This window comes from Typopeltis vanoorti, chromosome 5, assembly GCF_054136105.1.
Source record: "Typopeltis vanoorti isolate ZY-2024b chromosome 5, IOZ_Tvanoo_1.0, whole genome shotgun sequence".
Classification (NCBI taxonomy): domain Eukaryota; kingdom Metazoa; phylum Arthropoda; class Arachnida; order Uropygi; family Thelyphonidae; genus Typopeltis; species Typopeltis vanoorti.
In genome coordinates, this window is record NC_143553.1 from 5,683,571 (window position 1) to 5,709,990 (window position 26,420).

The following is a 26,420-nucleotide window of genomic DNA, read 5'->3' on the forward strand; positions in this document are numbered from 1 at the left end:
TTACCTGAGGATGACCTACATGGCGACAATGTGACCCCAATGGATCGAGACTCTTCCAGCAAGAAAACGGCCCTTGTTACGCGGATCGCACTGGGCGCAGAGTTCGAATGATATCCAAGCGTTGCGTTTCCTCTCCTGGCCACTTATTCTCCTGATTTGAATCCCATTTGTGGGATCATGTAAAACGCAGCATCCGCGGTCGATGTCAGTGTCCCGCCGCTTATTCCAGGACGTTATTCGTTTTAGCTTGTCCAGAATACCTCAGGACACCTTCTGTGTCATAATGGGGTCAATGCCAAAACGAGTGCAAGCGGTTATCTCAGCTCAAGGAGGTCCAACGCGCTACTAGGTTGTCATAACGTTTTGGCTCACAAGTGTGTGTGTGTGTGTGTGTGTGTGTGTGTGTGTGTGTGTGTGTGTGTGTGTGTGTGTGTGTGTGTGTGTGTGTTATACAGTTCATTTAGAGAACCATCATTATGATGGAAAAACAACTTTTATTTTTCGCTTACAGAAATTATAGACAAGTCTCGGTATCCTACGGCGATTTGGTTTATGGTGATAGTGCGGTGATTTCAAGTTAAGCTATTTACATGTGGGCAGTTAGCAGATGTTATCCGTTAATTCAGTGTAGTGGAGTGAGCCGAGTTATGATTTCCAAATTCACTTTCTAGTTGACCTCTATCTTTCTATTGGGTCAGGTAGAGGTATGTCAACCCGTACCTGACCTGATAGAATGATAGGTAGATATGGTAAGTCGATAGTTAATATAAAACCGTTGGATCGACCTTACAACTGGCGTTTTTTTTTTTTGTTTTTTGTTTTTTGTTTTTGTTTCTTATGGAAACTGTGAAGAATTTCCAAGAAAGAGTAATTTTCCCGACCTAGAGGAGGTCGGGAAAATTACTTATGCTTTCAAATGACCTGTCAAACATCTTCGACCGATTTTATGTTTTTTTTTTGTGTGTTTTTTTAAATCAGAATTTCCATTGCTTCAAACTTGTTACGGATGTAATCAGGTCGTTTTTAATAAGGGCATCTACAGTATTATACGGGTGGTACGTTATCACGATTCGTTTTTGAGGGAGAAGGAAGAAAAGAAATTAAGAGTAATATTGTATTTTAATTGTCAAAGCCCCACACCGTAGATACCCCCGATAATTTTGGAGCATCTTTTCGTTCATTCTTTTTTTTTTTTTTTTTGTTAATTGAAATTAGTGCCGTAGCTTTATATTAAATTGCCATCTCAAAATTTAGATTTAATTTTATTGAGAAATTTTATTTCAAACTCTACACCTAATCTCATTACATAAAAATAATTTTACGAGGCATCCAAGCTTTGATTTAAACTTATTCTTCACATTATCCTTAAAGTTATTACATTTAGTTGGTTTGATTGTAAGTATGCAGAAGCAAACTATAGGCTGTGATGACGCTAGTATACCACCGTTAAATTCACGTGTGTGTTCTTCTGGCAAGTTTACCTAATTTGTTTGAATTAAAAACGCTATGAACTCTCTATAAAATCGGTCAGTCTTATTTCATTTGAAAAATCTTTATGAAGGTTCCTCATGTTCCAGACGAGATTCGACCGTACAGCAAACGTCTGGAAATTATCGTCACGAGAAAATTTAGCCAGTGCTTGTGATTACAATGTTGTCCCACAGCTGCTCAATTTCTCGGATCAGGTCGAAGAACTCACAAAAAGATTTAAGAATTTTTTATTTTTTTTATTAATTTCTGAAGAATAATACCTTCTTTCTTTCTACACTTGATGGATTTCTCAATAAGATATTATTTTTATTTTGTCCCGCACAGTGAACAAAAAGAACTCACGTCAGACGAAGCACCTAACACACCAAACATTCGGTTTATATAGGGGGTGGGGTGGAATATCCCATTCTAGTGACTGACGAAAACAGCGAAGGAAACCTCAAAATTAGATATCCGTTGGTTTCCCACATTTATTTGCTCAATCAAAACACCACAACATCCGCATAATAATAATTCTAAAAACAAAAGTCAGAGACGTACACACACACACACACAGCCTGATTAGGGAATAAGGAGTCTCACTCTGTCACTACTGTGGATTATAACAAAAAGGAAAAAAAAGACATCGAGGATGGTAATCAAATAAAAAAAAAAATACTTGAATGAAAATGACAGTAAATAAATAACAATGTTTTCCGAAGTGGGTATGGATATCCCCAGAGGTACGCAAAAGATCTTTAGGGATAGGTACGAACCACTTTTTTTTTAAATTATTATTTATTTTATTTTCATATTTTTGTCTTCGTATTGTCTCAGATAAGTTCAGGCCTGTTCTGTAATTAATTTTTAATAACTAAAAAAGAAGTTTTAAAGAAAATGCCTCTCTTGGCGTGTATCGACTGACCGTTAAGCCAGCGTCTTGGTCGACGACATGATCGCGTTCCAACTGCGTGGTTCGAACTGTTTGCATTAAAAGTTTAAATTCAAATTGTATTCGAACCAAGCGGTCGGAAATCTCCGCTAAATTTCAGACTCATTCGTATCTTAAATTGTAGCAGTCCTCAGTGATTGTTTCGCCTCCCGTAAGTACACCTTTAATCGTGTTTGTCTCAAAAGTTGTTACTTTTTTAGTAACTGCGTTGTAGGTTTGACAAATCTTGAAGAGCAGTTATATGTAATTAGTATTAATATCCCTCCTTTGCATTTCTTCAGCTCTTTAATATATATTAAAAATACTAATTAAAAGCGATTTATATAACTTTAAACAGGACCTTTGAAACAAACAGTACAAAGAAGGGAAGGAAATGAATATGACTGTGGGGATAACTGTGAAAAAGAACACGTGGATGCATCAGGATCAAATATTTGTAATGGAAGTAATGAGTGTGAGCCATTAATTTATTATAACGGAAATGTTAAAAAAAAAAAAAAAAGAAAGAAAAGAAATGTCTTTGTAATTATTCATGTTTGAATGAAATTATTATTATAATTTCTCCCAAACTGCCTTTTTCCGAGAGGGGATACGCCGGTGTTAACATTTTGAAAAGAAACTTGGGTACTGAAAGTATGTGTAAGCTTGTGTAAACCATTGTGTAACCACAATGCAGTGTTTCAAACACTGCATTGTAGCTTTCCAAATCACCACAACCACTTGGCCTTTTCGCCACATGTTGTTAATGGAGATGGAGTTGGACACCACAGCTCCAAATTAGATAAACTGAAACCTTGAGATATCCAGAAGTATACAACATGAACCGTGCAACACTGTCTAGAAGTCGTTTGGAGTTAAATTGACTTCAATAACGCCACAAGGATATCAATATAAAATAATCGATACTACAAGACTGGTTTGACCTGAGATAGTTTCGTACAAAAAAAAAAAAAAAAATTCTCGTGATAACAAATTATGGAACCGAAATCTGTCATGAGATGGCGCTCAAACTATTACTAGTCTCCGGAGAATCAAGAATACCGTAGGGGAGGGAATTTGCGTTTGGTTCCTGTTTTGCGTCTTGAGGTGCTCTAAATCAGCGCTTCCCAAACTGTGGCCCTCGGTCCCCTTAGGGGCCGTTATGTTTATTGAGGGGGCCGTGAAATAATGAAAACAAATTTAAAATGTTTTAAGACAAAGTGTTCCATGTCAAATGCGTATGTAAGATGCTAAAAATGTAATATTTGCATTTGAATTTTGCAAAAAAATCAATAAAAACAAAAACAACAATAAATATTATAATAATATATGTCTGTATTAAGAATTTTTTTTCGATGGGGGCCGTGAAATATTTTATTTTTTCCAAAGGGGCCTTGACATCCATAACTTTGGGAAGCACTGCTCTAAATGACAGTCGATTATCAAAATAAAAAAGTTATTTATGGTTTTGATTAATACAATTTCCTATACCCGTTATATATTATATAACGGATATATAATATATATATATAATATATCTGTTATAATATACCTCAGTTTAAAATGCAATAATCTGTTAATGAATTCGAGTCTTTAGTTTAGATGGGAAATTATTACGGGTGTACTCATTCGAAGCGGGTCTTCTCCAGGGTAGAGTGCGCTACATTTCAATGGATAACCAATAAAATTAATAACGATATATACAGCACTAGAACACAGAGAGTTTACTATGAAAATTGTTCGATTTAAATTGCTATTTTACTTCTTTCAAAATAAAGAAATCAGAAAACTGCTTCTACGCTGCTGAATGGCAAAAAAGTTGATCTATCACAATGATTCCAAACTTCGTTTTGGACGATCTGGAAGGAATAATTTAAATAGAACGAGCTTTTCAATGTTGTCAATTAATTACGTGTTATGTGACACATTCTCGCATACTTTTTTTTTTTTTTTACAATACCCTTCAACAGCAGTAACAAGAATTCTGCTGTGCTAAACAGGTGGAAGTTATAACTGCAGAATTCAAAACTTAGTACATAGTCAGCTGGAGTGTCTGTTGTCTGAGAGTCGTCACTGCGTAGAAATTTGATCCTTTTCCAGGCACAGGCAATGACGTTACCGAAGAAAGGCATTCACAAAGGATGTTCTCAACAAATAAAGCGAAGCTGATCCTAAATGAACGCTTTGAATTTGTGTACAAGGGGAGATTGAAAAAAAGTGTTTTCTGACATTTATGAGGAGAGTGAGAAGAAATGCAGTGAACAATTGGACATCGTTGTCCTTGCATTGGTATGCTTTTTTTCCCTTTTCACCTTTCTATTGAGAATAGTATTGTGGTATGAACGTTGAGGAAGGGGTAGGAGTTCCTGTAGCTTCATTTCTTAATGTATTTCGTGAGTCAGCGTTTGTTTTGTCATTAATAATTCTCAGCTAAATTAGTCTGTGCATAATTTGTTTTTATATCTCGCTGCGTGTTTGAAAAACCACCAACAGTGATTAATCTGAAAATATCGGATGCTATTGTCGTATTACAGCATTTTCCTGTCCATCTGCTCTTGTCAAGGAAATTGGAGGAAGGGGTTGTGCTACGTTGGACAATCAGCTGTTGCAATTGTCTTACACCCTCCCTCTCGATGGCCCGACTGTTCATAGCCTTCTTGACATGAAAGCTCTTCGGTATTTCGATATGCTCATAAAATATTTTACCAGGTAATTAATTTATCAGCTAAGATTACTTCTTTATGTTTCTGCAGTTGTATTTTCGATTACAAATCTCACACTGAACTTGTATAGCACCGGGAAAAGCACTTGTAAGAAAAATTGTTTCTCATTGAGCTGACTTTGCTCTATCATTTCAGTCAAGTGATTTGCGCGTTTGACGCACCGGTAAGGTCGTTACGCTCCCGTGCGACGGCACTAACAATACTATGTTTGTAGTATAGTCCAGGCTGACGCACCCCCCCCCCCCACACCACCACCACCTTCAGCAGTAAGGTGTTGTTGAACCAAGATAGTGTGTGTGTGTGTGTGGCCGGTTGTCACGGAGCATTTCCGGCTGCAGTCAATGCGGACGTTTCATTTGGATAGAAAGCACGCATGGAAACGGTGCAACGTGTCGCGATGTGATTCACTATTGACAGTACATCCTGCAACAGGAAGTGATCAAGGTAATTCCTTTCTGCGCCAAAAGCATGCCAGCAGCAGTTGCAGGCTGTCTTTCGACAACCAGACCTTTCTGCATCATTGACATCAATGTGTTTTGAACTGTTTGCGCTACCCTTTATCTTCTGGCACGAAATACAGTTCTTCCCTTGTAGAAGGGCTGATAAATGCCGCTTCAGGATGGTAAAACTCTCAACGCTAAGATGCTTCCCCCCCCCCCCAGTCATCGAGCACTTCAGGGATTGCAGTCTAACGCTTAGATTTTTTTTCCCAGTATTCTACGATCCATATGACAGAAACTTGCAACCAAAAATTGAGCAAGTAGAAATCATATAAATTACCGAAACCCACTGCTCTGCTTTCACAAGTGTTTTCTTAGCAATGAAAAATGAACTTCAGAAGATTACAGATCCCATGTTCTAAGTGCAATGCTTCCAAAGTACAATGAAAAATATGACATCTCGAACCCTCTCCGCCATTCTTCGGATACAATTCAGCCTGCAGTAATTATATATATCCACAACTGTTTCTTTATGAATTGTGTGTGTGTATATACATGTGTGTGTGTGTGTGTGTGTGTGTGTATACATAAGGACACACGCATATTTATAATTTCTCCCCTCCTTTTTTTTTTAGTTCAGGTTGCACTCCACCCATGCTGTCCACTTTGTGCTAAAATGGAAATTCTTCCAATAATCCTTTCTCTCTGCTAACCACAGTCCGAAGATGTTAGTAAAACCAAAGCACGGTCCGCTTTTACTACGATTTTGTCCCTCCGTAATCTTAATCTTTCTGTAATCTTATGCAGCACTAAAAATGCATAACGAATGATCCCGTTAGACTTTCACGTATCTTAATTTTCAAGTACTAAACCTTGTGTCCTGGCAACTATTTCCAAATAAAGTAGCCTCGTGACCAGTATTATTAATGCAACTGGTGTACAGTGGCCTACCCCTAATTCATTTAGCTTAAACTGTACACTTTGTGCGGGTACCTGAAATGGCTTACTAACAATAATTCTCTATACTTGGGCATATTATTTTTAAATTGCTCAGTGCATCACGATTGCAATAAAAAATCTCTCATAAGAATTGGTTCCTTTCAGAGCTTCGTTTTAAATTGCTATTTGCAACTGATTATTACAATGACACGATGGGATTTCAGACTTTAAATTCAGAGGTCCTGTCTTGTGTCTGCTTTATCCTCGTTCCCCTTCCGCCCACTTTCATCGTGAAGAATGGATTCGTATGTCTATCTTAAACTATGCAGTATCTTTGCGATAATGCCTCTTGTGCCTTAATTCATTCGATATCATGAGGCATTCGGAAATCCAACAGGATGCACAATGATTACCACAAGTGGACATATAGACAGAAATCTAGATTTTAGATTCTAATTAAAGAATTAGAATTAATAAATACATTTACAGTATTTATTTATTGTAGTCCATGATTTAAATCTGACTAGCTTCACTTTAATTAGCATTTGGTGGGCTTGAATTAGGGTAAGGATTGACTTACTGCAATTCAGTTTACTTACTAACCTCCAAATTTAACTTGTGTTCAGATATATAGGGCAGTGTAGTGAACAGCTAAAAAAATACAATGAAACAAAGCACTGGATTTGCAGTTCGCATTTTATTGAAAAATACAAACAATAAATGAGAGAAGTTAATTACAAACAAATAGTTACTACATAAACTGTACAATATTCGCCATAATTTCTCTTAACTGTGTTTGTACTATATACCGGATAACTCCTTCAAATGTTTTGGTGATAATTTTGATCAGGATATTAGCTATTGGGTCGAACATACCAAGTCCTCTAACTTCCACTGATGCACGCGCAATCTTTCTGACCTTAAATTGAGTCAGAGAAGGAGGTAGTTTAGTTCCATTGTTTGGCTTGATTTCCATATGCATATTAACTTCGTCAGTCTGAGCCAGAATGGTAATATTCTTGCGAAAACCCATCAAAGAGAGAGTTCCGTTATATCTCATCTTCAGTTGGCTTACGCCCAGAAGAACTTTGTACACCTTGGTAGCCATTTTATTGAGAACGACGCATTCGTTAAGGCGACTCAGCGTCGAAAACCCTTCCAGAGTTCCGTTGTAAAGGTCCACCTTCGCTCCAATAGTGAAAAAGGCGAGCTTTACTTCGAAGCCTAATGAATCATCGTCGAGATACACTGGCTCAATCTGCTGAATGTAGTCCTTCTTCAGAGACACTAAGGCTTTGTCGATGAAATCCGAACACGATGCCTCTTTGTTTTCTGGCGGTGGAGCTGGTGGGAAAAAAAAGAATAAATGAATGAAAGTGTGGGCTTACATGATTTACAAGATGTCTATTACATATCGTGAGTTCCTTGATAGATTTCAGTAAAATTTGGTGTGGGTGCACTCGTCAAAATTCATTGCAAAAACATGAAGTTTAATCTAAACAGGGCAATCATTATTCATTAAAATGCTTTAGTCAATACGAAATTAAAAAAAAAAGATATTTTCTGAAACCGAATTAATTGAGCGTAAGACTCATTTTCGTAGATCGGTCTTTCGAACCTTAAGCCGATCACAGTAGCTCAGCAGGATACGCATTTCAGGGTGGAACCTGAAGAGAGAGATCCTTAAATTTTGAGAGCACGTGACAAACAGTGTTGCATCAATGTAATGTTTGTTTTATTTTTTGTTATTTGTTTGTGAAACAAATAAATTTGTTTTATATTTGTAAGTTTCACACTGCATATTCAGTGAACGAAGAAAAGATCTCGGAAAGAATGAAGAAAAAGCAAAATATATTTTGTACTCGTAGAGTTAAAAGTATTTTACAACACCAGGAAATGCGTTAAATGCATTGATATTTTATCAAATATAATTAAAAACGTTTTGTTCTGAATTAGTTACCGCCCAGGTTGGCCGAGTTAGATACCGGAAACGCTAATTGTTAGACGTGGATTTGACACTACAGTATTGAATTCCACTGAGTAGTAGATGATTTCTGTCATCCAATGCGAGGACAACCAGGCATATTAGAAATTGGTTTCTAGATCAGAATTTCTATAGCAGGGATGCAACCTTACGGTAGTTTTTTGTACCACAGTGGTAGAGAAGAAAGACACTTTACAAGACCATACTTATGCACAGGCGCACGAGGCTCTAGCTGGGGAGCGCCGAAAAATTAAGGCCAATTTAAGGGCCAGAACAATGGGAAGGGGACTCAGGAGCACTCTAACGACTCGGGCCAAGCCCGCCTCGGGAAAAGTTTCAGTAAGGCCCTTCTTACAGGATTTCAGCTACCGACTAGAGGAACTTTTTTAGGCCTTTCCTTGGCCGGTTGCTGAGTTAGTCGATGGCTAACAGGCAAACAGGTTTTTATCCTCGCTTAGGAGCAACTCAGAAAAATCGAGCGTAATACTTACTGTGACTTAAAATTCTATGTTCATTATTACTTCACTAGAATTAGCTATTATTGTTGTCAGAGCTTTTTATTATTATTATTATTATTATTATTATTATTATTATTATTATTATTATTATCATCATTATTAAAAAAAAATCCTACCACCTACTGCTGAAACTTCGCTTTCCTCTCTTCAGTTTTTGCATATCAATGCATTAGGTTCGCGCTATTTACGTAAACTTAATCTTCTTTCAGTTAACGGTTCACCGAAATGCGAAACCAAATTTTTACTTGTAACTGTCGCATATTATTTTTTCTTTTATTCATTTTCTTGTAACATTGTGTAATAGCATGTGTGCATCTTGAGTATCAATGTGCTAATTCTGATAGATATACGACCTCAGCCTTTTTAAAATTGAACCGTTCACGAGATAATCGTAAATGCTCACCACAAAGTATTTTTATTCTGTCATCCTGTAAAGGAGGCTCTAAATTACGATCAGTGGGCGAAGTTCAGTTTCCGCTGGATTGAGAATTGCTAGTGCTGAGAATGGTCAGTGTCGCCTGCTTTACCTAGCTTAAAAAAATCAAAGACAATACGCGATTAGTTAGTAAGTAATCTCAACCTTAGGTTGAGATTACTAACGCTCCTTAATTTAAGCAACGAAATTCCTTTGAAAAATATTAGCCACGTGATCGTAAAATTTTAATCACTAAAAATGCAAGCAGGGATTAATTCCTCATTGATTACATCTTTCAAAAACTTTTCAGAGATTAAAAGTGATTTACTCGACTGTTCATATATTCATATAGAATCAGTTAACGCCTTTTTTGTTCCCGTATAGCAGTGTTTCTCAACGTGGGGAAATTCGCATATTTTGGGGGGCAATTAGAAAACGTACATGTACATATTTATATTATACTTTTTCAGAACTTGGATGACTATTATGTAGGGGGGGGGGGGCACCAAGATCTTTGAGACGGTGAGGTATGGCGTGATCCAAAAAACGTTGAGAAACACTGCCGTATAGGGAGTAAGCGAGGCCCGTGGTTAATAGTCAGCTGCTGTGTATGCCACATGGCAAATGTATTTTAAATTTTCCAATTTAATGAATTATTATCAATTTGACTTTCGAAGTGATTTTGGAACCGGAGTGCTTAATTGATTTATAATTTAATTCAAAGAAACTTGTTGATAATATCGACAATGGTTTCAAACTTCATCTTTTGCATGGTTTCAATATTTCAAATAATTCTGTTTTCAGGATGAAGGCTGCTGTAATCCTATTTACGTTTCATATTAAAAAAAATAAATATGTATAATTATGTCATCTGCTGTACATCGGTTGGAATGTCAGAAAAATGAACAGAAATAGAATTTGTGTCACCTAACTCTCGGCTCACTATCAGCATGCATGCAGTGCTGCGCTTAAAGTGAATGAAGAGCCTCTAAACCCAAACTAGTCCCTCTTCAACATTAATAAACAACGATTCCACTATCGCAGTATTAAAGTTCTCGTTGGAGCACCAACGCGGAAGTTAAACAGCTTTAAACCGGAAATTTCTCCCAAACGCTGGTTGCATAGCATGTTAAAAAAAAAAATAATAATAAAAAAAACTTACCGTACACGCTGCTAAAGAGAACTGCAATAAGAAGACAGTGAAGAAACACCCAAGTTATAAACGTATGCATCGCCACGTTCTTCACTTTAAATCTAAAACAACAACAAAAAAAAAAGCATTATTTATGAAATAAAATAAACTTGCGTTTAAGCCTCAAAGTTAATCATCATCGACCTTGAACTTAAATGAAGGGAAACAGACGTTGAAAAGTAGTTAAACTAACTTACTGATTGATATTATTGATCTCAACTGCAAATGACTGCTGGTATTTTATCCGTCATCTCAGAACCACGATTCGTCTTATTCTAACGTGATAATAATATTTGGTGTATATATTTGCGTATGTTTCATGATTTTGTAAGACCTTCAGCCCAGCTTTCAAAAGCGCTTAACAGAACCCCCTCGAATATTATCTATATTTTTCTTTTCTGTGGGTTGCAGTGACAGCTGGAACGTCGCCTTTCAGTTGGCCATGTCCTTTTGATAATGCATTTGTAAAAACACAAGCAACAGGGGGATTGCTAATTAAATTATTGCATTTTTTTTGTTTGTTTGTTACGCCATCAGAAGTAAGCAAAACATGCTAAATATCGACTCCATGAAATATACCATTCTGTGTTCATTTTGTAATAATTTTCATGCATGATAATTTTTCAATGTAGAAAACCGGGAATTCATTCGTCAGCAGCACAGTTCTGTTATTCGCAACACCTTTAAACTATAAATGATCGTTCATAAGAAAACGAAAGTTTCTAATTCACGACTACGCCGACTATTTTCGCGACTTCATAGCAGTTCTGCAGGAGAAGTTTTATTCTATAAAGAAAAGAGAAGCACTTGTACCGGAGATATTTCATATTGTTACGTAGAGCAAATTTCAGGTGAAATGAAGGACTGCCGGTTTCACACACGAGAGGTTGCTGAACCCGTATTTCATTTCAATGAAACTGTATGCAGGATAGATTGGGGGAAGGGGGGACAGAGAAGAAGCCTATTGACAATTGTTCTTGAGCACCTGCACGTTTAAATCCTTGAGAAATGCTAAAGGTATCCAGAGCGCAGATGCAGGAGAGAAAGAGAAGAAGGTAGTAGCAAGTTAAACCGGAGTCTAGATCGATATTAACCAGATGTTCGCTCTTGTGTTTATAAGTTTGGAATTCTGTGACTGACGACTCAGCCGACTGTCAGCATGGTTGGCCGAGTGGAGAACTTTCGCTCTGCGTGGATGTTTGTGAGCGTGTTCAGGTTACAGACGAATTTCATCACCCATTACTTCCATACTGCTTACTAAAGGTCTGAAATTTCCTGTCTGAGTTCTGGAGCAGGGTTTCTGGATTAGGTGGCTTTAGCCCATCCACCGTACTAATGCACGATAGGTTTATAGCCTTTTGTGGGTGGGATTCACATGAAAAAAAGCACCGAACCATCAACAGAAACGCTTGCTAATAGAATTCCTCAGGACCCCTGTCCTGAGAGATTCCATTAGCAGATTTCGTTTTCTCCACAGCAGAAGAATTTTTAGGGAAGCTTTTCTTATGCCACCCGAAAAACAGGGGACATTTCGACGATACTGGATCTGAATTTTCTGGAAACTTGGCACATATCCAGTGATGGGTGATATAGGCAAAGAGATTTTCTGATTTTCTCTGTTCAAATAGTTTGATTGCAGAAAATAAAAATCAGGGACATAAAGTCAAAGACATCAGCGTGATCTGGAGACCCGGAGAGGGATAGGTAATGAACATAATCTATTATTTTCTTTATAAATTTTTATCACAGAATATCGAAGTTAGGAAATTCTGTGATTTCCTCTATTTTCCTGCAAAATACGAATTTCTGGGGTGTAATGTCAGAATGCTTCAATGCACAAGCATTACTTTTGTGTCATGAGGAATCATGTAGGGCTAATTTTTGGACAGTTAAAATGAAAGTTGTCGGTAAATTTCATACACAAAGGTTGATAAGCCTATAGTACATTTATACCATGGATGGATTAAAGTTTGAATGGATTAAGTCCAACGCTTCTAATAAGTAGGATGGTGGTATCACAGATAAGGATGAAAATCATGTAATACTGTGAATCATGTAAATAGTGAATGTGAAGTAGAAAGTCAAAGTGGAATTCGGTGGAATTCCCCTTTGACTTTCTACTTCACATTCACTATTTGACTTTCACATTCTACTTCAGTGGAATTCGACCTCATAGCTCAAAGTTAAGAATGTTAATAAGCGAACCGGATTGAAATAAGATATGCTTGGGATTAAACATATTTTATTACATACAGTCCAAGTATTAATTATTTGATAAACTTAAGTGTACCGCTACAATAAATAATATTTGCTGATATGTCTTTATAATCTATTCGTATTTTCCAAATATAAATAAAGCTCTCTACCGAATTAAGAACACGAAAATTCATATAGCTTCTTCAATCAGGAGCCCTATAGATAACTGTAGGTCTCCCACCCTCTTCTACATGCAGTACTATTGGCAGGGTGGCCGGCATTTTCCTCTGACAAGATATGTGCCTTTTGCAAAGCTTTTCGTGTCACGACCTAAATATTACGATATTTAAGATTACATTAGGAAAGATGAGAACTGACTTTGTGTTCTGGTTATTCATTTAAATTAGTTATTTCATGCATATGAAACCTATAAACGCATAAATGAATGCAACCTGAGAATTAGCCTGAAACATAAGGAGTACCTTGAAAAGTCGGAATTTTTTTTATAATTTAGTTTAAGACATTTGCTGCGGATTTTCAAAAATATGCTGAAACAAAGAAGAGTATTCTTACCTTCAACTGGAAAAATTGGCGGATCCCCTTGTGTTCCTCTTTCGGGCGCCCGGAAGAAAAATAGAGACCAAGAGTTGTTTTCTTTGCTTAAAGTAATCGTAAACGCTAACATGTGCAGATCGACAGTTGTGAAAACCCTTATGTCAGCACATTATTAGAACCATTCTATGCTGGACATATAAACTACCTCATCGTAGAAAAGATAAAAATGTGCTTCATTTGTGAAACTCAATCCGATCATAGCTACAAACAAGATAAATTTAAGCGACGGCTGCAACACACATTGACTCCGCAGAAAAGATTATGCTTTTTTTTTCTCTCTCTCTCTCTCCAATAAAACACTGTCAGCTAGATCTTATTGAGAGTAAATGAATATTATGTTAGGCTGATGCTGAATTGCGCGACGCGTTTTCAATGTTACAGTTTAAAACATTTGACATATTCATCGAATATGACAAATTCTTTATGTGGATGGATACTTCTTAACTTTCGCAGTAAAAAAAAATGCATGCGCAGTAAAAAAAAAAAAAAAAATAGACTGTTAATTCATTTGATAAAATAAAACTTCAAACTAACTTCTTATCGCATTCGGAACTAAAAATAGTTTCCATCCGTTGCACAAGTATGCATATGCAACGGATGGAAACATATTGAACGTTGCACTTAAGTGAATCTCTGATTTAAGGGGTATAAAGGTATATATACTGTCTGTGTGTGTGTGTGTGTGTGTCGTTTAGTTGAAAACTGCTGCCTCAGGTCTAACTATCAACACGAGTTAAAATTTCATTAAAAAATTAAATATTCAGAATTGTGTTGACAAATATTCATTGGAGTTTAAGTATTTTACTTTTATTTTATTTTGTATTATCATACCTTGATTATTAATGTTGGATTATCTTCACATTACCTTACTCTATCTTAATTTCGTTTCATTTGTCTTCATTAATTTTGAATTTTGTTAATTGATTTTAAAGTGTATGACCAAAGAAACCTCGTGAATAAAAATAAGAATTTAACACACGAATGGTTAAAAATTTTGACATTTCTATTGCACCTCATTTTGCACACTTGCGAAAATAAACGACCACATTAAGTCCAGTATAATCCGAAGAAAAGATTCTAAAAGGCTTCGTCTTGACATTGAATGTTATTAATATGAAAATTTGCAGATTTCTATTTCATAAGTAGTGGAAACTATTCTTGCGCTTTGAAAATTTAGAAGTTACAAAAGTGATCTCTGATTTATGGCATGACATGAATTGCCGCCTTAGTATTGCTCTATTTAAAAGTTACGAACCCCAAAGAGTACGTATTATACAGGATGTCCACATTGGACCTCCGTAGTTTCAAAGAAACGGTAAAAAATCGAATTGCGGGAATATTTAAGGTTTGGGTTGCTCAAACGTTCCAGAGACTCTACAAGTTTCATCCAATTTTTTTTTTACAAAAGCTTGATGATTTTGACACCATGGTCCATACACTTAAGTAGCAGAAACACGTTGAAACTAGAGAGGTTCAATATGGACATCCTGTATTATGCCTTTTTATTAGATCTTCAATTAAGGCTTCATAATCTCGATCTCGCATCACAGTTTGCAACTCGTTGGTTCCCTTAAGGTAACAAAAGTTACTTCGATGTTCTTGATTTTACACACACACACACACACACACACACACACACACACACACACACACACACACACACACACACACACACACACACACACACACACACACACACACACACACACAGTGGTGTCGCGTGCCCATTTAGGTTGGTGTGTTGTCGTGTGGCTACCATCGCTACAAAATCCATGTCTGTTTGACCATTTTGATTGCATTTTTATTGATGTATGAAAGTTTTAAGAGTGCATCAGCGCTTATCTTAATTTCTCCAATGCAATTAATTGAAGGATAACTTTGAATACTTTAATTTAGCAATTCATATAATTTTAACTATGGAAAGCATGAAGGTCAATGAACAATAGCTATGTTTCACACGCACCGTTTATGTGAGAAGCACAATCAGGGCCGCGCCAACCCGAGGGTGCACCGTACCCGGGCGATAACATTGATAGGGCGACATTTTATGTAGCTAATATCTAATTTGGATTATACAAAATGCAGTATTAGAGGCGGCCGATAAAAGTTTGCACCAGGGCGACAAATACCCTTGGAGTGCCCCTGAGCGCAATGGGTTTACGCTTCGTGGTGAGATTAGATTATCATCGGCAAATTCTAAAGTGAGACACAGAAATTTGAATTTTGATACGGTTTATAACTACAGCCATAATATAAGCACAGAAATCGGAAAATTTAATCACTTGGGAAATTTATTATTTTTATGGATTCAACCAAAGAAAGATTGAAATAACTCATTTTACTTACTTATACACAAGTTTCAACCTCCTTCAACTAAAATCATACAATCCGCGAAAGCTCTGCAAGAAAATGGGACATTCAGTAGATCGTCAACACTGTTTTCTATTGTAATTATGGGCTAAAATGTCATAAATTATTTATAGAAAATTAAATATCAAAAACTTGTCTATATATATGGCGTCATAAACACGGCAGTTCACACTTCACGTACGCAAAACAGATGAAACTCACAAAACAAACACAGCAAATCATGACAAATGACAACGTTCAAATGGATTGCTTCACACAATAACCAGTCACAGCCACTAACGACTTTTGGGTGCTATTGTCTCGGCGCACACCCTGCCTCGCCTTCTGTGCCGTTTAAAAATCACTAACGCTAAGAATTTGACCCGCTGCGCCATCTGCACATCTTTTTAAAGGGCTCAAAGGTGTCCGTATTTGTGACCTCACACCCAGGCTATTAACACGAATGTGATACAATGTTTACACATCGAAACGCCTCCTCTTCATGAGCATTAGTATACTGTGTTTAATTTTAGGAATCACGCGAAGCCAGCAAACAATTAGAAGAGTCTTTAACGGGAATTAATGCAGAAATATAATATCGGTGAAATTGCTATTTAGTGGGTGTGCACCACACACCTCGTACACCCTGAATATATATATATATATATATATATATATATATATATATATATATATATATATATATATATATATATATATATATATATATATATATATATATATATATATATATACCCTTGGTATGTTGTATAAGTAAAGTCAGTGTAGTATTATTGAAACATAAAAAGAAAGATAAAAAAAGGGAGGTAACATGACCATATATATATATATATATATATATATATGTATAGTATTTTTACCTTAAGTATATACTATGTTATACAATGTTAAAGATACCAAGCAATTTTATAAGCTAGGTTTTAATCCTTTTCCCCAAGTAAACAAACTTTCCCCAAAATTGACAAGTAAGTCAAGTTTGTACCTGCACGTAGTGCATGTCTGAGGCAACTCGTGGTAAAGGTGGAGTAAGCTCCGATCACTTTCCTTAGTATTTTCCCCTAATGCAAAGCATATCCCCTTGCAGAGATGTATAATGCTATGCATTAAAGGCAAGGGCCACTACCCAGACCGGTTTCGACCTTCATTGAGGTCTCATCAGTGGGAGCCAGACCTAAAAATGCCAAGGTTGAGTAATGCAGGGCTTATAAATTTTACCTAAACAAGTTGCCACAAGGTGCTTTGACTTTATTAAATAAAAATCTCAGGATGAGAGTACGATGTAGAAAGTTTTTTACCTTGGGTATATACTATGTTAAAGATACCAAGCAATTTTATAAGCTAGGTTTTAATCCTTTTTTTTCCGAGTAAGCAAACAGACAAGTTAGTCAAGTTTGCACCTGCATGTAGTGCAAGTCTGAGAGCTTATAAATTTTACCTAAACAAGTTGCCACAAGGTGCTTTGACCATATTATAAAATTGTTTGGTATCTTTAACATAGTATAACATAGTATATACCCAAGGTAAAAAACTTTCTACATCTTACTCTCATCCTGAGATTTTTATTTACTGAGGCCAAAGCACCTTGTGGCAACTTGTTTAGGTAAAATTTATAAGCCCTGCATTACTTCAACCTTGGCATTTTTAGGTCTGGCTCCCACTGATGAGACCTCAATAAAGGTCGAAACCAGTCTGGGTAGTGGCCCTTGCCTTTAATACATAGCATTATACATCTCTACAAGGGGATGTGCTTTGCATTAGGGGAAAATACTAAGGAAAGTGATCGGAGCTTACTCCACCGTTACCACGAGTTGCCTCAGACATGCACTACGTGCAGGTGAAAATTTGACTTACTTGCCTGTTATTAAAAAAAAAAAAAGATTAAAACCTAACTTATAAAATTGCTTGGTATCTTTAACACACACACATATATATATATATATATATATTTTTTTTTCATCATATGGATATACATATATATATATATATATTTTTTTTTTTCATCATATGGATATATATATATATATATATATATATATATATATATACAACTCGAGGTATCTTTAACACACACACACACATATATATATATATATATATATATATATATTCCTGAGCTTCTACTCGGTTGTAATGTTACATTTTAAAGAATAAATATTTAATGACTTAAACCGAGATAAAATATGAAATTTTAATGAAAATGATACAACTAGTTTCAGCCTTTTACAGCCTTCTTCAGGTATCCACTAAATGTAGAACACAGTAATAAAAATTGAAGTTATACAAAAAACTGAGAATTACAGGCAAAAAATGTAATACGTAATTGCCACAAAAACGTGGCAATTTTGTATTTTTCCAAGTTGTTCTATCTAACGTTCTATCTAAGTCATCCTCAATTCTGAAGATTACCACAATGAAATGCTTCAATTGCTTGAAGACAACATCACATATTCAATTCTTCAGGATGATCCAATAAGGGAACTACAAAACCGCACAAACAATCTGTTAAAGACTAGATTTGAACTTCCTCACAATATTCGCCTTTCTTTACGCTCTCTGCACCCTCTTATATCACGCATTTATGGAGTTCCGAAGATACACAAGGAAAACCCTCATCTTTGCCCAATTGTGGAAGGAATTGATGGTCCTACTTATAAGCTTTCGAAACATCTTGCAGAATACCTCAAGTGTTTCTCCAATAAATCTTCATCGTTCATCAAAAACACCACAGACTTCGTTTCTCATATCAAAAATATTCCTATCAGTGAAAATAATATCATAGCAAGTTTTGACATTATTTCATTATTTACTAACGTCCCTACGGAGGAGGTATTAACATTACTAAAGGACAAATTGTCTAAAAAGATATTTGCTTTATTAAAGCATTGTATTCAATCAAGCTACTTCAGACATAGGGACTCCATTTACAAACAAAACCAAGGCCTAGCAATGGGCAACCCTTTATCCCCGGTTCTAGCAAACATTTTCCTGGAAGATTTGAAACGAAAGCCATATCGTCCTTCTCACTTAGCCGAAACTTTGGAGACGTTATGTTGACGACATTTTCATCATATGGAGTCACGGACACACACATCTCTCATGGATTTTCTTCCTCATCTTAACAACCAGCATTCTAATATAAAATTCACTGCCGAACTAGAACGAAATAACTGCCTTCCATTCCTGGGTGTATTTCTTACACGATGCTCTGATAGATTTAAAATCTCTATATACAGAAAACCCACTCACACCAACAGATATCTGCACTGTCAATCTCATCACTTTCCACCACAAAAGCTCGGAACTATTTCTACCTTAGGACGCAGAGCACGCCTCTTTTAAATGAACCAGATGAGCTCAAAAAAGAAATTAATCACCTTTCTCTTATCTTTAAACAAAATGGATATTCTGAAAAAACGATTAAGAAATTTCTTCTGGATCCTCCTAGGCAGTGTACTACGGAAACTACTGATTTTAAAGGTAGCATCTCAATACCTTACATTAGTTCAGTCTCCAATAAATTGGCTAAAGCCCTTAAAAAATACAACATCAGGACGTTTTTCACTACACACTCCCTAAAGTCCGTTTTCTTATAAGCCATCCGAAGCCTATTCATCATAACCCGAAATATCCAGGTGCTTACAAGTTATGGTGTGATTGTAATATTCCTTATTTTGGACAGACTAACAAATCTGTTCAACTTCGTATAGAGGAGCATAAGAGAGACATCTCCTATGAAAGAACACATGCATCTGCCCTATCCAGTCATGTTCTTTTCTCAAACAATCCTCATGATGATATACAGAGTCACTCAGTTTGCTGGGATAAATTCGTAAACATTTTTCGCTGCAGTGATGAGTTTGAAAGGAAAATCGTGGAGTCCGGGGAAATCCTCCTTAATCCTGAGCATTTGAACAGCAATTTGAGTTACAACATCCCTAATAGCCATGCTGCAGTTGTTCAATACTGGCGTTCACGAGAACTTGCAAGCTCTCATGCAACAAACAATAGCGCGTTAGATAGAACAACTTGAAAAATACGTTTTTGTGTCAATTATGTATTGCATTTTTGCCTGTAATTCTCAGTTTTTTGTAACTTCAATATTTATTACTGTGTTCTACCTTTAGTGGATACCTGAAGAAGGCTGTAAAAAGCTGAAATTAGTTGCATCATTTTCATTAAAACTTCATATTTTATCTTGGTTTAAGTCATTAAATATTTATTTGAAAAAAAAAAATATATATATATATATACATATGTTAAAGTTTATATATATATGTGTGTGTGTGTGTATCCTTGTTCGCCTTCTGTTATATACATCAATTAACAGATTATGCAATTTCGACAATATGAAAGGATACAAGCGATTGATTGATTGACGAGTACCAAGCATTTCACGCCTTATTGTTTTCACTTAACTTTGAATAACTCAAATCAACTGCAGACAGATAGCTGTCCAGAGGCCGACTATATACCACAAATGTCGAACCATTGAAAATTTTTATTATTATTATTATTATTGGATACCTCCAGAGAGTCCAGAGACTCATCGAGGGAGGGCGCCTACTCTACAACTCTGTCTCCGCCACTCAATCCACCAACTGACCGCAACTACTTCAACGCCACCTACCGCCGACCACCACCACTAATATTTCCAAAGACAATCACAAACACCGATGTCCATGGCGGGATTCGAACCTGCAGCCTTTTGGCTGGAGAGCGGATACGCTACCTAGGCTGGCTGGCCAAATGGTTAGATTTATAAAGAAAATAAAAGATAAAATATATGAACATCTCATCAACATCATCATGCATATCAAGGATTTATGCCTAAAGTGGCCTGTTCCGGCCTTAGAAGTCATCGTTGAATCTTTTAAGAGGACGTCCTGGTTTTCTTTTTACTAATGGCTTGTACTTTAAGGCTTGTTTTTCTTTCTGTTTTCATTCTTTGAATGTGTTCCATCCATTTATCTTTATATTTTTAATTTTTTTTCTATTACTTATTCCTGGTTTTCTTTTTACTAATGGCTTGTACTTTAAGGCTTGTTTTTCTTTCTGTTTTCATTCTTTGAATGTGTTCCATCCATTTATCTTTATATTTTTAATTTTTTTTCTATTACTTATTCCTGGTTTAATTCTTTCATAATTTCTTCATTTCTTTTGTGATCAAATGGAGTATACTTTGCAGTTTTTCTCATAAACTTCATTTCAGTTGTCAAAGACAAACAAATTAATCTTTGTTTGTCTTTTTGTTTTATTGTCCACATTTCACTTTCATACATTAGGCTAATGTATTGTATACTTTTAGTCTGGTTTGTTTTTGAACCATGTTTGGTGAACATCTATGGAAGACACTACTGTCTTAAACAGTAATCTAGAACCTTATATAACTTTGACAGTAACTTCGTATCACTGGTTCTTATTTAAGATTTGTAGTCACTATCTGTGATATTCTTGCATTCTTTATACTTCCATTAAGAAAAATAAGTCCTAGTGCTCATTGATGCTTGTCATTTCTCACTTTATTATTATTATTATTATTATTATTATTATTATTATTATTATTATTATTATTATTATTATTATTATTATTATTATTATTATTATTAACCTACTTTTTATTCCACTGAAGAAATGTAAGCTGGTTCATCAGCTGACTCATATGTGGCTATTACATCTTCTGCATCCATACCCGATTAAATCCATTTTTTGTATTCTGGTTTAAAAAGAGACCAAGCATAACATTTAGGAGTTTAATGATTGTCAAGAGATGGCGCCACTAATGTCTTTTATTTTTCTAATTTGTTATGTACGTAGTACATAATTTGTTATGGTATATAAATAATGTTTATAGCCTTTCGGTGTATTTAATGGTCTAAAATGCAATACCCAATGGCGCACTTCGCATTCTTCTTGATGTCATAATTTACCAGAAAAATCACCTTAGACTGATATCTTCTGCCAATAGCAACACCTATTCTTGCCACGAAAACACCTGGGCAAGAATCGCTTTAGCAACAACCAACAAAGCTTTTATTATATAGATAAGCAAGAATAATCGCTTGCAGTTATTCGAGAAGTGGCGTCACTGGTGCTTTCTTTTGTGTGATAATCAATTATCATAGTGCTCTTAGGGGTAACATGAATAAACGGAGAGTAAATTACTCTTGAAGTAGGGTTAACTTCGAAAGTTATATCTACCGAAGTGAAAAGTTCAGGTTTGAATTTATTTCTGGAGAATCAATCAGGGCAACAGATTTAGTAGCAACTCCCGTAGTAGGAAAGCGGTGTGTGTGTGGGGGGGACAATTGCCGTTTTCTATCTATCTATAGAGCAGGGATTCTCAACCTATAGTACGCGTACCACTGGTGGTACGTGAGCTACTACCTTACTGGTATATCTAATATCTTGGATTAAATATAGTGGTACGCCACTAGAAAAAGTTGAGAACCCCTGCTATAGAGAATCTCTGTGCATGTGTGCAATAAGTTAACCTCGACAGTTAATCAAATGCGTATTAATTTAGTGAAGGATTTTGTTTGTTTAAAATGAGTAAAGCTCGTGTGAAATTTTTTAGCATTCACATCAGTTAAAAACATACTAATGCTAAGAAAGCTCTTTTTATCTCAAAGAAAGATGCTGGTGAGATATATATTCATCAGTTTTATTGTAGAAATTCAAAAAGGCAGTCTTGAGCTGAAAACATTCCGTAATGACATGAAGGCAAAGCCGAAAGAAGAAAAGATGAAGGAATATCGTGACAAATTTAAAACAAGTTTGAGTGGGGAAGGATAAGCTGGGGTGCTGCTGACAGTTTATCAAGAGAAGTAAAATTACTCATGAATACTGAAAGGGAAGTACATAAAAGAACTGGTTTTAATAGACATCCGAAAAGGAAATTATGACAGACACTTGCGACCATCTCGTAGTCTCTGACCCGAACAGTATTATTGTCTGATATTATGTGAATGGTACGGTCGATTTTTCTTGAGTTTCAGAATCAAAAATCGCTTTACCGAGAAATAAAAACCTACATGCACGTGTCAGAGGTCGATGACTCAGGAACCTGCAGAGGAAATGCTTACAAGCACATCCACTCAGCGTTGAATCGAACATTAACAGTCTTTCTTTGGTGGCCTAGCACTATGGATATAACCCCCATTTCCAAAGGTTTACTTAAGCCTCGGAAATCTGCTCTTTACATGTTGTTGTCTTTCCGAATCCACTTGGCAACGTATGACGCGAAAAGTAACAAAAGTGTATCTGTGCAGGGATAAAGTAACAATGCAGCCCGTTTTACCTGAGGAAAAACTGGACGAAGAGTTTAAAAGTACAATACAACGAATACAGCTGAGCCTTTTACTTTGACGTCTTTAAATTTGTCACTCGAAAATGAAGTAGAATTCAAGACTGCCTGATGACTCTTGTTCAAGAACTTTTTTGAAAAGTAGAATGAACAAATAACAAAAGTTTAACGAACACGATGCGTTTGTTAATTATAATAATTTATTAGTGAAAGTAATTTTAAAATCCCTAAGGGATATTAAAAATAGTGTCACTGTATTAACTCGGTGACAACAGTCTAATAAACCGGACCAATGAACTGTGCCAATAAAATAAAAAAATAAAAATAAATAAATCAGCTAACGCCTTTTATTCCCTAATAGGGAGTAGCCAAGGCCTTTATACCCTATCTAGCTTTTGGAGACTGAGTGGGCAGTTCAATCTCCATCGATAGCCAATCAGAGATAGCTGGCCCATGTCTGTCACTAATTATAGGTGGCTACTGATGAAGAGACCAGCAAACAAGCGCTGCCATCTCTTGGTGCCTAACCCTAACAGGATATGTTATTGTCTGAAATAATGTGGGTACTACGGTCGATTTTCTTGAGTTTACGGGACTAAAAAACCCCGAGTTTCCGGGAGGAAAAACCCGCTTACCCATGCCAGAAATCGACTAACTCAGGAACCGTTCGAAGATAGGCTTAGAAAAAGTTCCTCCAATCAGCGACTAGACTTGAACCTACGTCTAATTTCGAGCGGCCAAGCGCAGAGGACGCAAGCGCCACTTCCACTCAGTTACACAGGCCTCCAGTATGAACTTTTGAATCAACAATTGCAATGTTCTAAATCACAAAAAATAACAGACGAAGAAGTAGTTAATCCAAAAGAAAAAGAAAAATATATAATAAATATTGACTGGAAACAAATGATATTAGAGATTTTGTGGATACTTTACTCATACACTAAACTAACGCTGGAGAAAATATATAAGGCTACAAGGAATCAAAATACTGCAGGCCTTAGATAATACAAAATATAATTTCAGATGTACTAAGCTTTATATAATTAACAACTAAAGCGACACTAGGAACACAGCTTTGGATGCTGAATATGGAGGAACAATAAACAACCTTACAAAAGATAAGAAACAAATTAACTTCTGCAAAAGATCTTAAAAAACTGGCCTCTGATTAATTAGAAACTGGATTGTACTTATAAAACCACTGCTTTTTGAAACCATAGAACAGCTTCATCAAAGAGGCTAAACCTTTCCAAAGGCTAAGAAATGACATTGACCAGTTCTTTGTACATTCCATCCCTGAACAACAGGAAAAACGTCCCTCTCCAGTTGGACCACAAGCAAATCAGAAGTGGTTTGGCATCATAAAGATATTAAACACACAACTGTCCTAGATTTGATCATATAAAATTAATAAATAAAATGTTTAAAACTGAATGTATATTCAACACATTAAAGACCATACTAAACACATTATATATAAACAAGGGAAAAGAAATTCAATCAGCAGCTACATGCTCATTGCTACATTAACAGTTAACAACCAAATTATGGAAAAACTTGCTACATATGTTATTAATAATAATAACAATTAAAAAATTAAGTTATAAGAAGGTAACGTTTGAATGCTAAATATTAAAAAAAAAAAGACTAAAATGATGAAATGCGCTAGAGGGATTAAATTGATAGTCGGTTGCGTTGTGCTAATCAAAGCTTTCTTACACAAAATGGTAATGGTCGTCTTTAGTGATCTGTTTCAAGCATTTGGTACACTTTGAACATGAAATACTTCTTTTAAGAAACGCCAAGACATATTAGAATAAGTGTGTCTCTGTACACATGATTTAGAAATTATCTCCACAGCAGAATAAATAATAATAATAATAAAAAAAACTCATTGCATCATCCCGCAGTACGGAGTTAAACGTAGCTGGAGTTCTACAGGAAGCTAGTCTCTCTCTCTCTTCTTTTTCTTCATAACCCTGCATGAAATGCAGATGTTAAAGAAAAAAAAGATGCATGAAATTCAGTATCTCTGAGACAGAATCTTCCAATATGCAGATGATACAGTTGAAGTATCCATTTCTATGGACGTAAGTACTGCCGAAACCCACACGCAATACGCCAGTTTGGTCCACCATAAACTCCATCCACGTCATTCCGACAAGACAAAACCAGTATTCAGAAACCAAATGAGTCAGTCATTATAATAAGTATGAAATAATTTGACCTCCTGCATATGAGTCTCATCCATCAGTAAAACTACCACTACTACACAAGACACAATACGATACTTTGGACTTTATCATGAGGAAGATATGAAGGGGAATAGATGCATAAACTCACAAAGTAAAATCCGGTTCATAGTAACCAAGCTGCAGCAGTAAAATGTAATGATGGTATTTAGAACAGTTGATGTTAAAAAATGTTAATTTTTCAATTAGTGTCTAAATATTTTATTTAGACACTAATTTCGTAAAATAACTATTTTACATCTTCAGGAGTAATAACAATTAAAAAATTAAGTTATAAGAAGGTAACGTTTGAATGCTAAATATTAAAAAAAAAAAAGACTAAAATGATGAAATGCGCTAGAGGGATTAATTTGATAGTCGGTTGCGTTGTGCGTGCCGCTGGTAGTATCTTCGTGTGTTAGACGTTTTATGAAAGAGTTCCAGACCAAGCGTAATATCATGCTTCGTTTCTTGGTGCGCTGATGCGCACGCATATACCAGTGGCGTACCCAATACCACCAACAAATTTAAACGAAATTTGGGATGCAGCATTTTTGACATTGTCAATCCACCCCGATCAGACTAAACATAAGGAAATTATTGTCGCTGAGGATTCTCTTCTTTGGAATACCGTTTTTTTTTTTTTTTTTAATGTATTTTGAGAATTTCAGTGCAATCGGACTAAAATGAAAGGAGTTGCAGGAGAGGAGACGGAAGAAATACTTTTCTTCACAGATTTCTCCACAGCTCTTCACTATACAAACATTTTAGACCACATTTCGAATATACCTCATTCTAATTTCTGAAGGTTCCCTAAAAATTTGGGCTTTTAACAAAATGGAGCATGGAATTATAAACTAAGAAGAGTAAAGTAAAATGCCTCAGCTGCTAGCTCGTATTATTCAACGGAACTGCATATTTTCAGCTCTTTCACCTACTTCATAAAATAAGTAATATTTCGTTTTAAAAAAGCCGCTAACACCTTTCATTCCCCTTTAGCAAGTAGATGAGGCTGTTTTAATCCAATCTAACTTTCGGAGACGGAGGTGAAAGTTCAGTCTCCAACAGTAACCAATCAGAGATAGCCTACCCA

General features: G+C 35.8%; 1 protein-coding gene across 1 annotated transcript; it reads right to left on the reverse strand.

The window, feature by feature from the left end:
- Positions 1 to 7,181: 7,181 nt before the first annotated feature.
- LOC150106204 (uncharacterized) lies at positions 7,182 to 13,660 on the reverse strand. The gene is made up of 3 exons (XM_090392232.1): positions 13,382 to 13,660; positions 10,583 to 10,674; positions 7,182 to 7,847 (listed from the first exon to the last, which is right to left on the reverse strand). The coding sequence occupies exons 2-3, from the start codon at positions 10,650 to 10,652 to the stop codon at positions 7,255 to 7,257; spliced, it is 663 nt and encodes a 220-aa protein (XP_090248358.1). The 5' UTR covers positions 10,653 to 10,674; positions 13,382 to 13,660; the 3' UTR covers positions 7,182 to 7,254.
- Between the last annotated feature and the right edge of the window lie 12,760 nt (positions 13,661 to 26,420).

Bases quoted from the DNA above. Each gene is read 5' to 3' on its own strand.
- LOC150106204 (XM_090392232.1), bottom strand. From the start codon at position 10,652: ATGCATACGTTTATAACTTGGGTGTTTCTTCACTGTCTTCTTATTGCA. The intron at 7,848-10,582 runs GTAAGTTTTTTT...TTTTCCCACCAG, and splicing joins TCTCTTTAGCAGCGTGTACG to CTCCACCGCCAGAAAACAAA.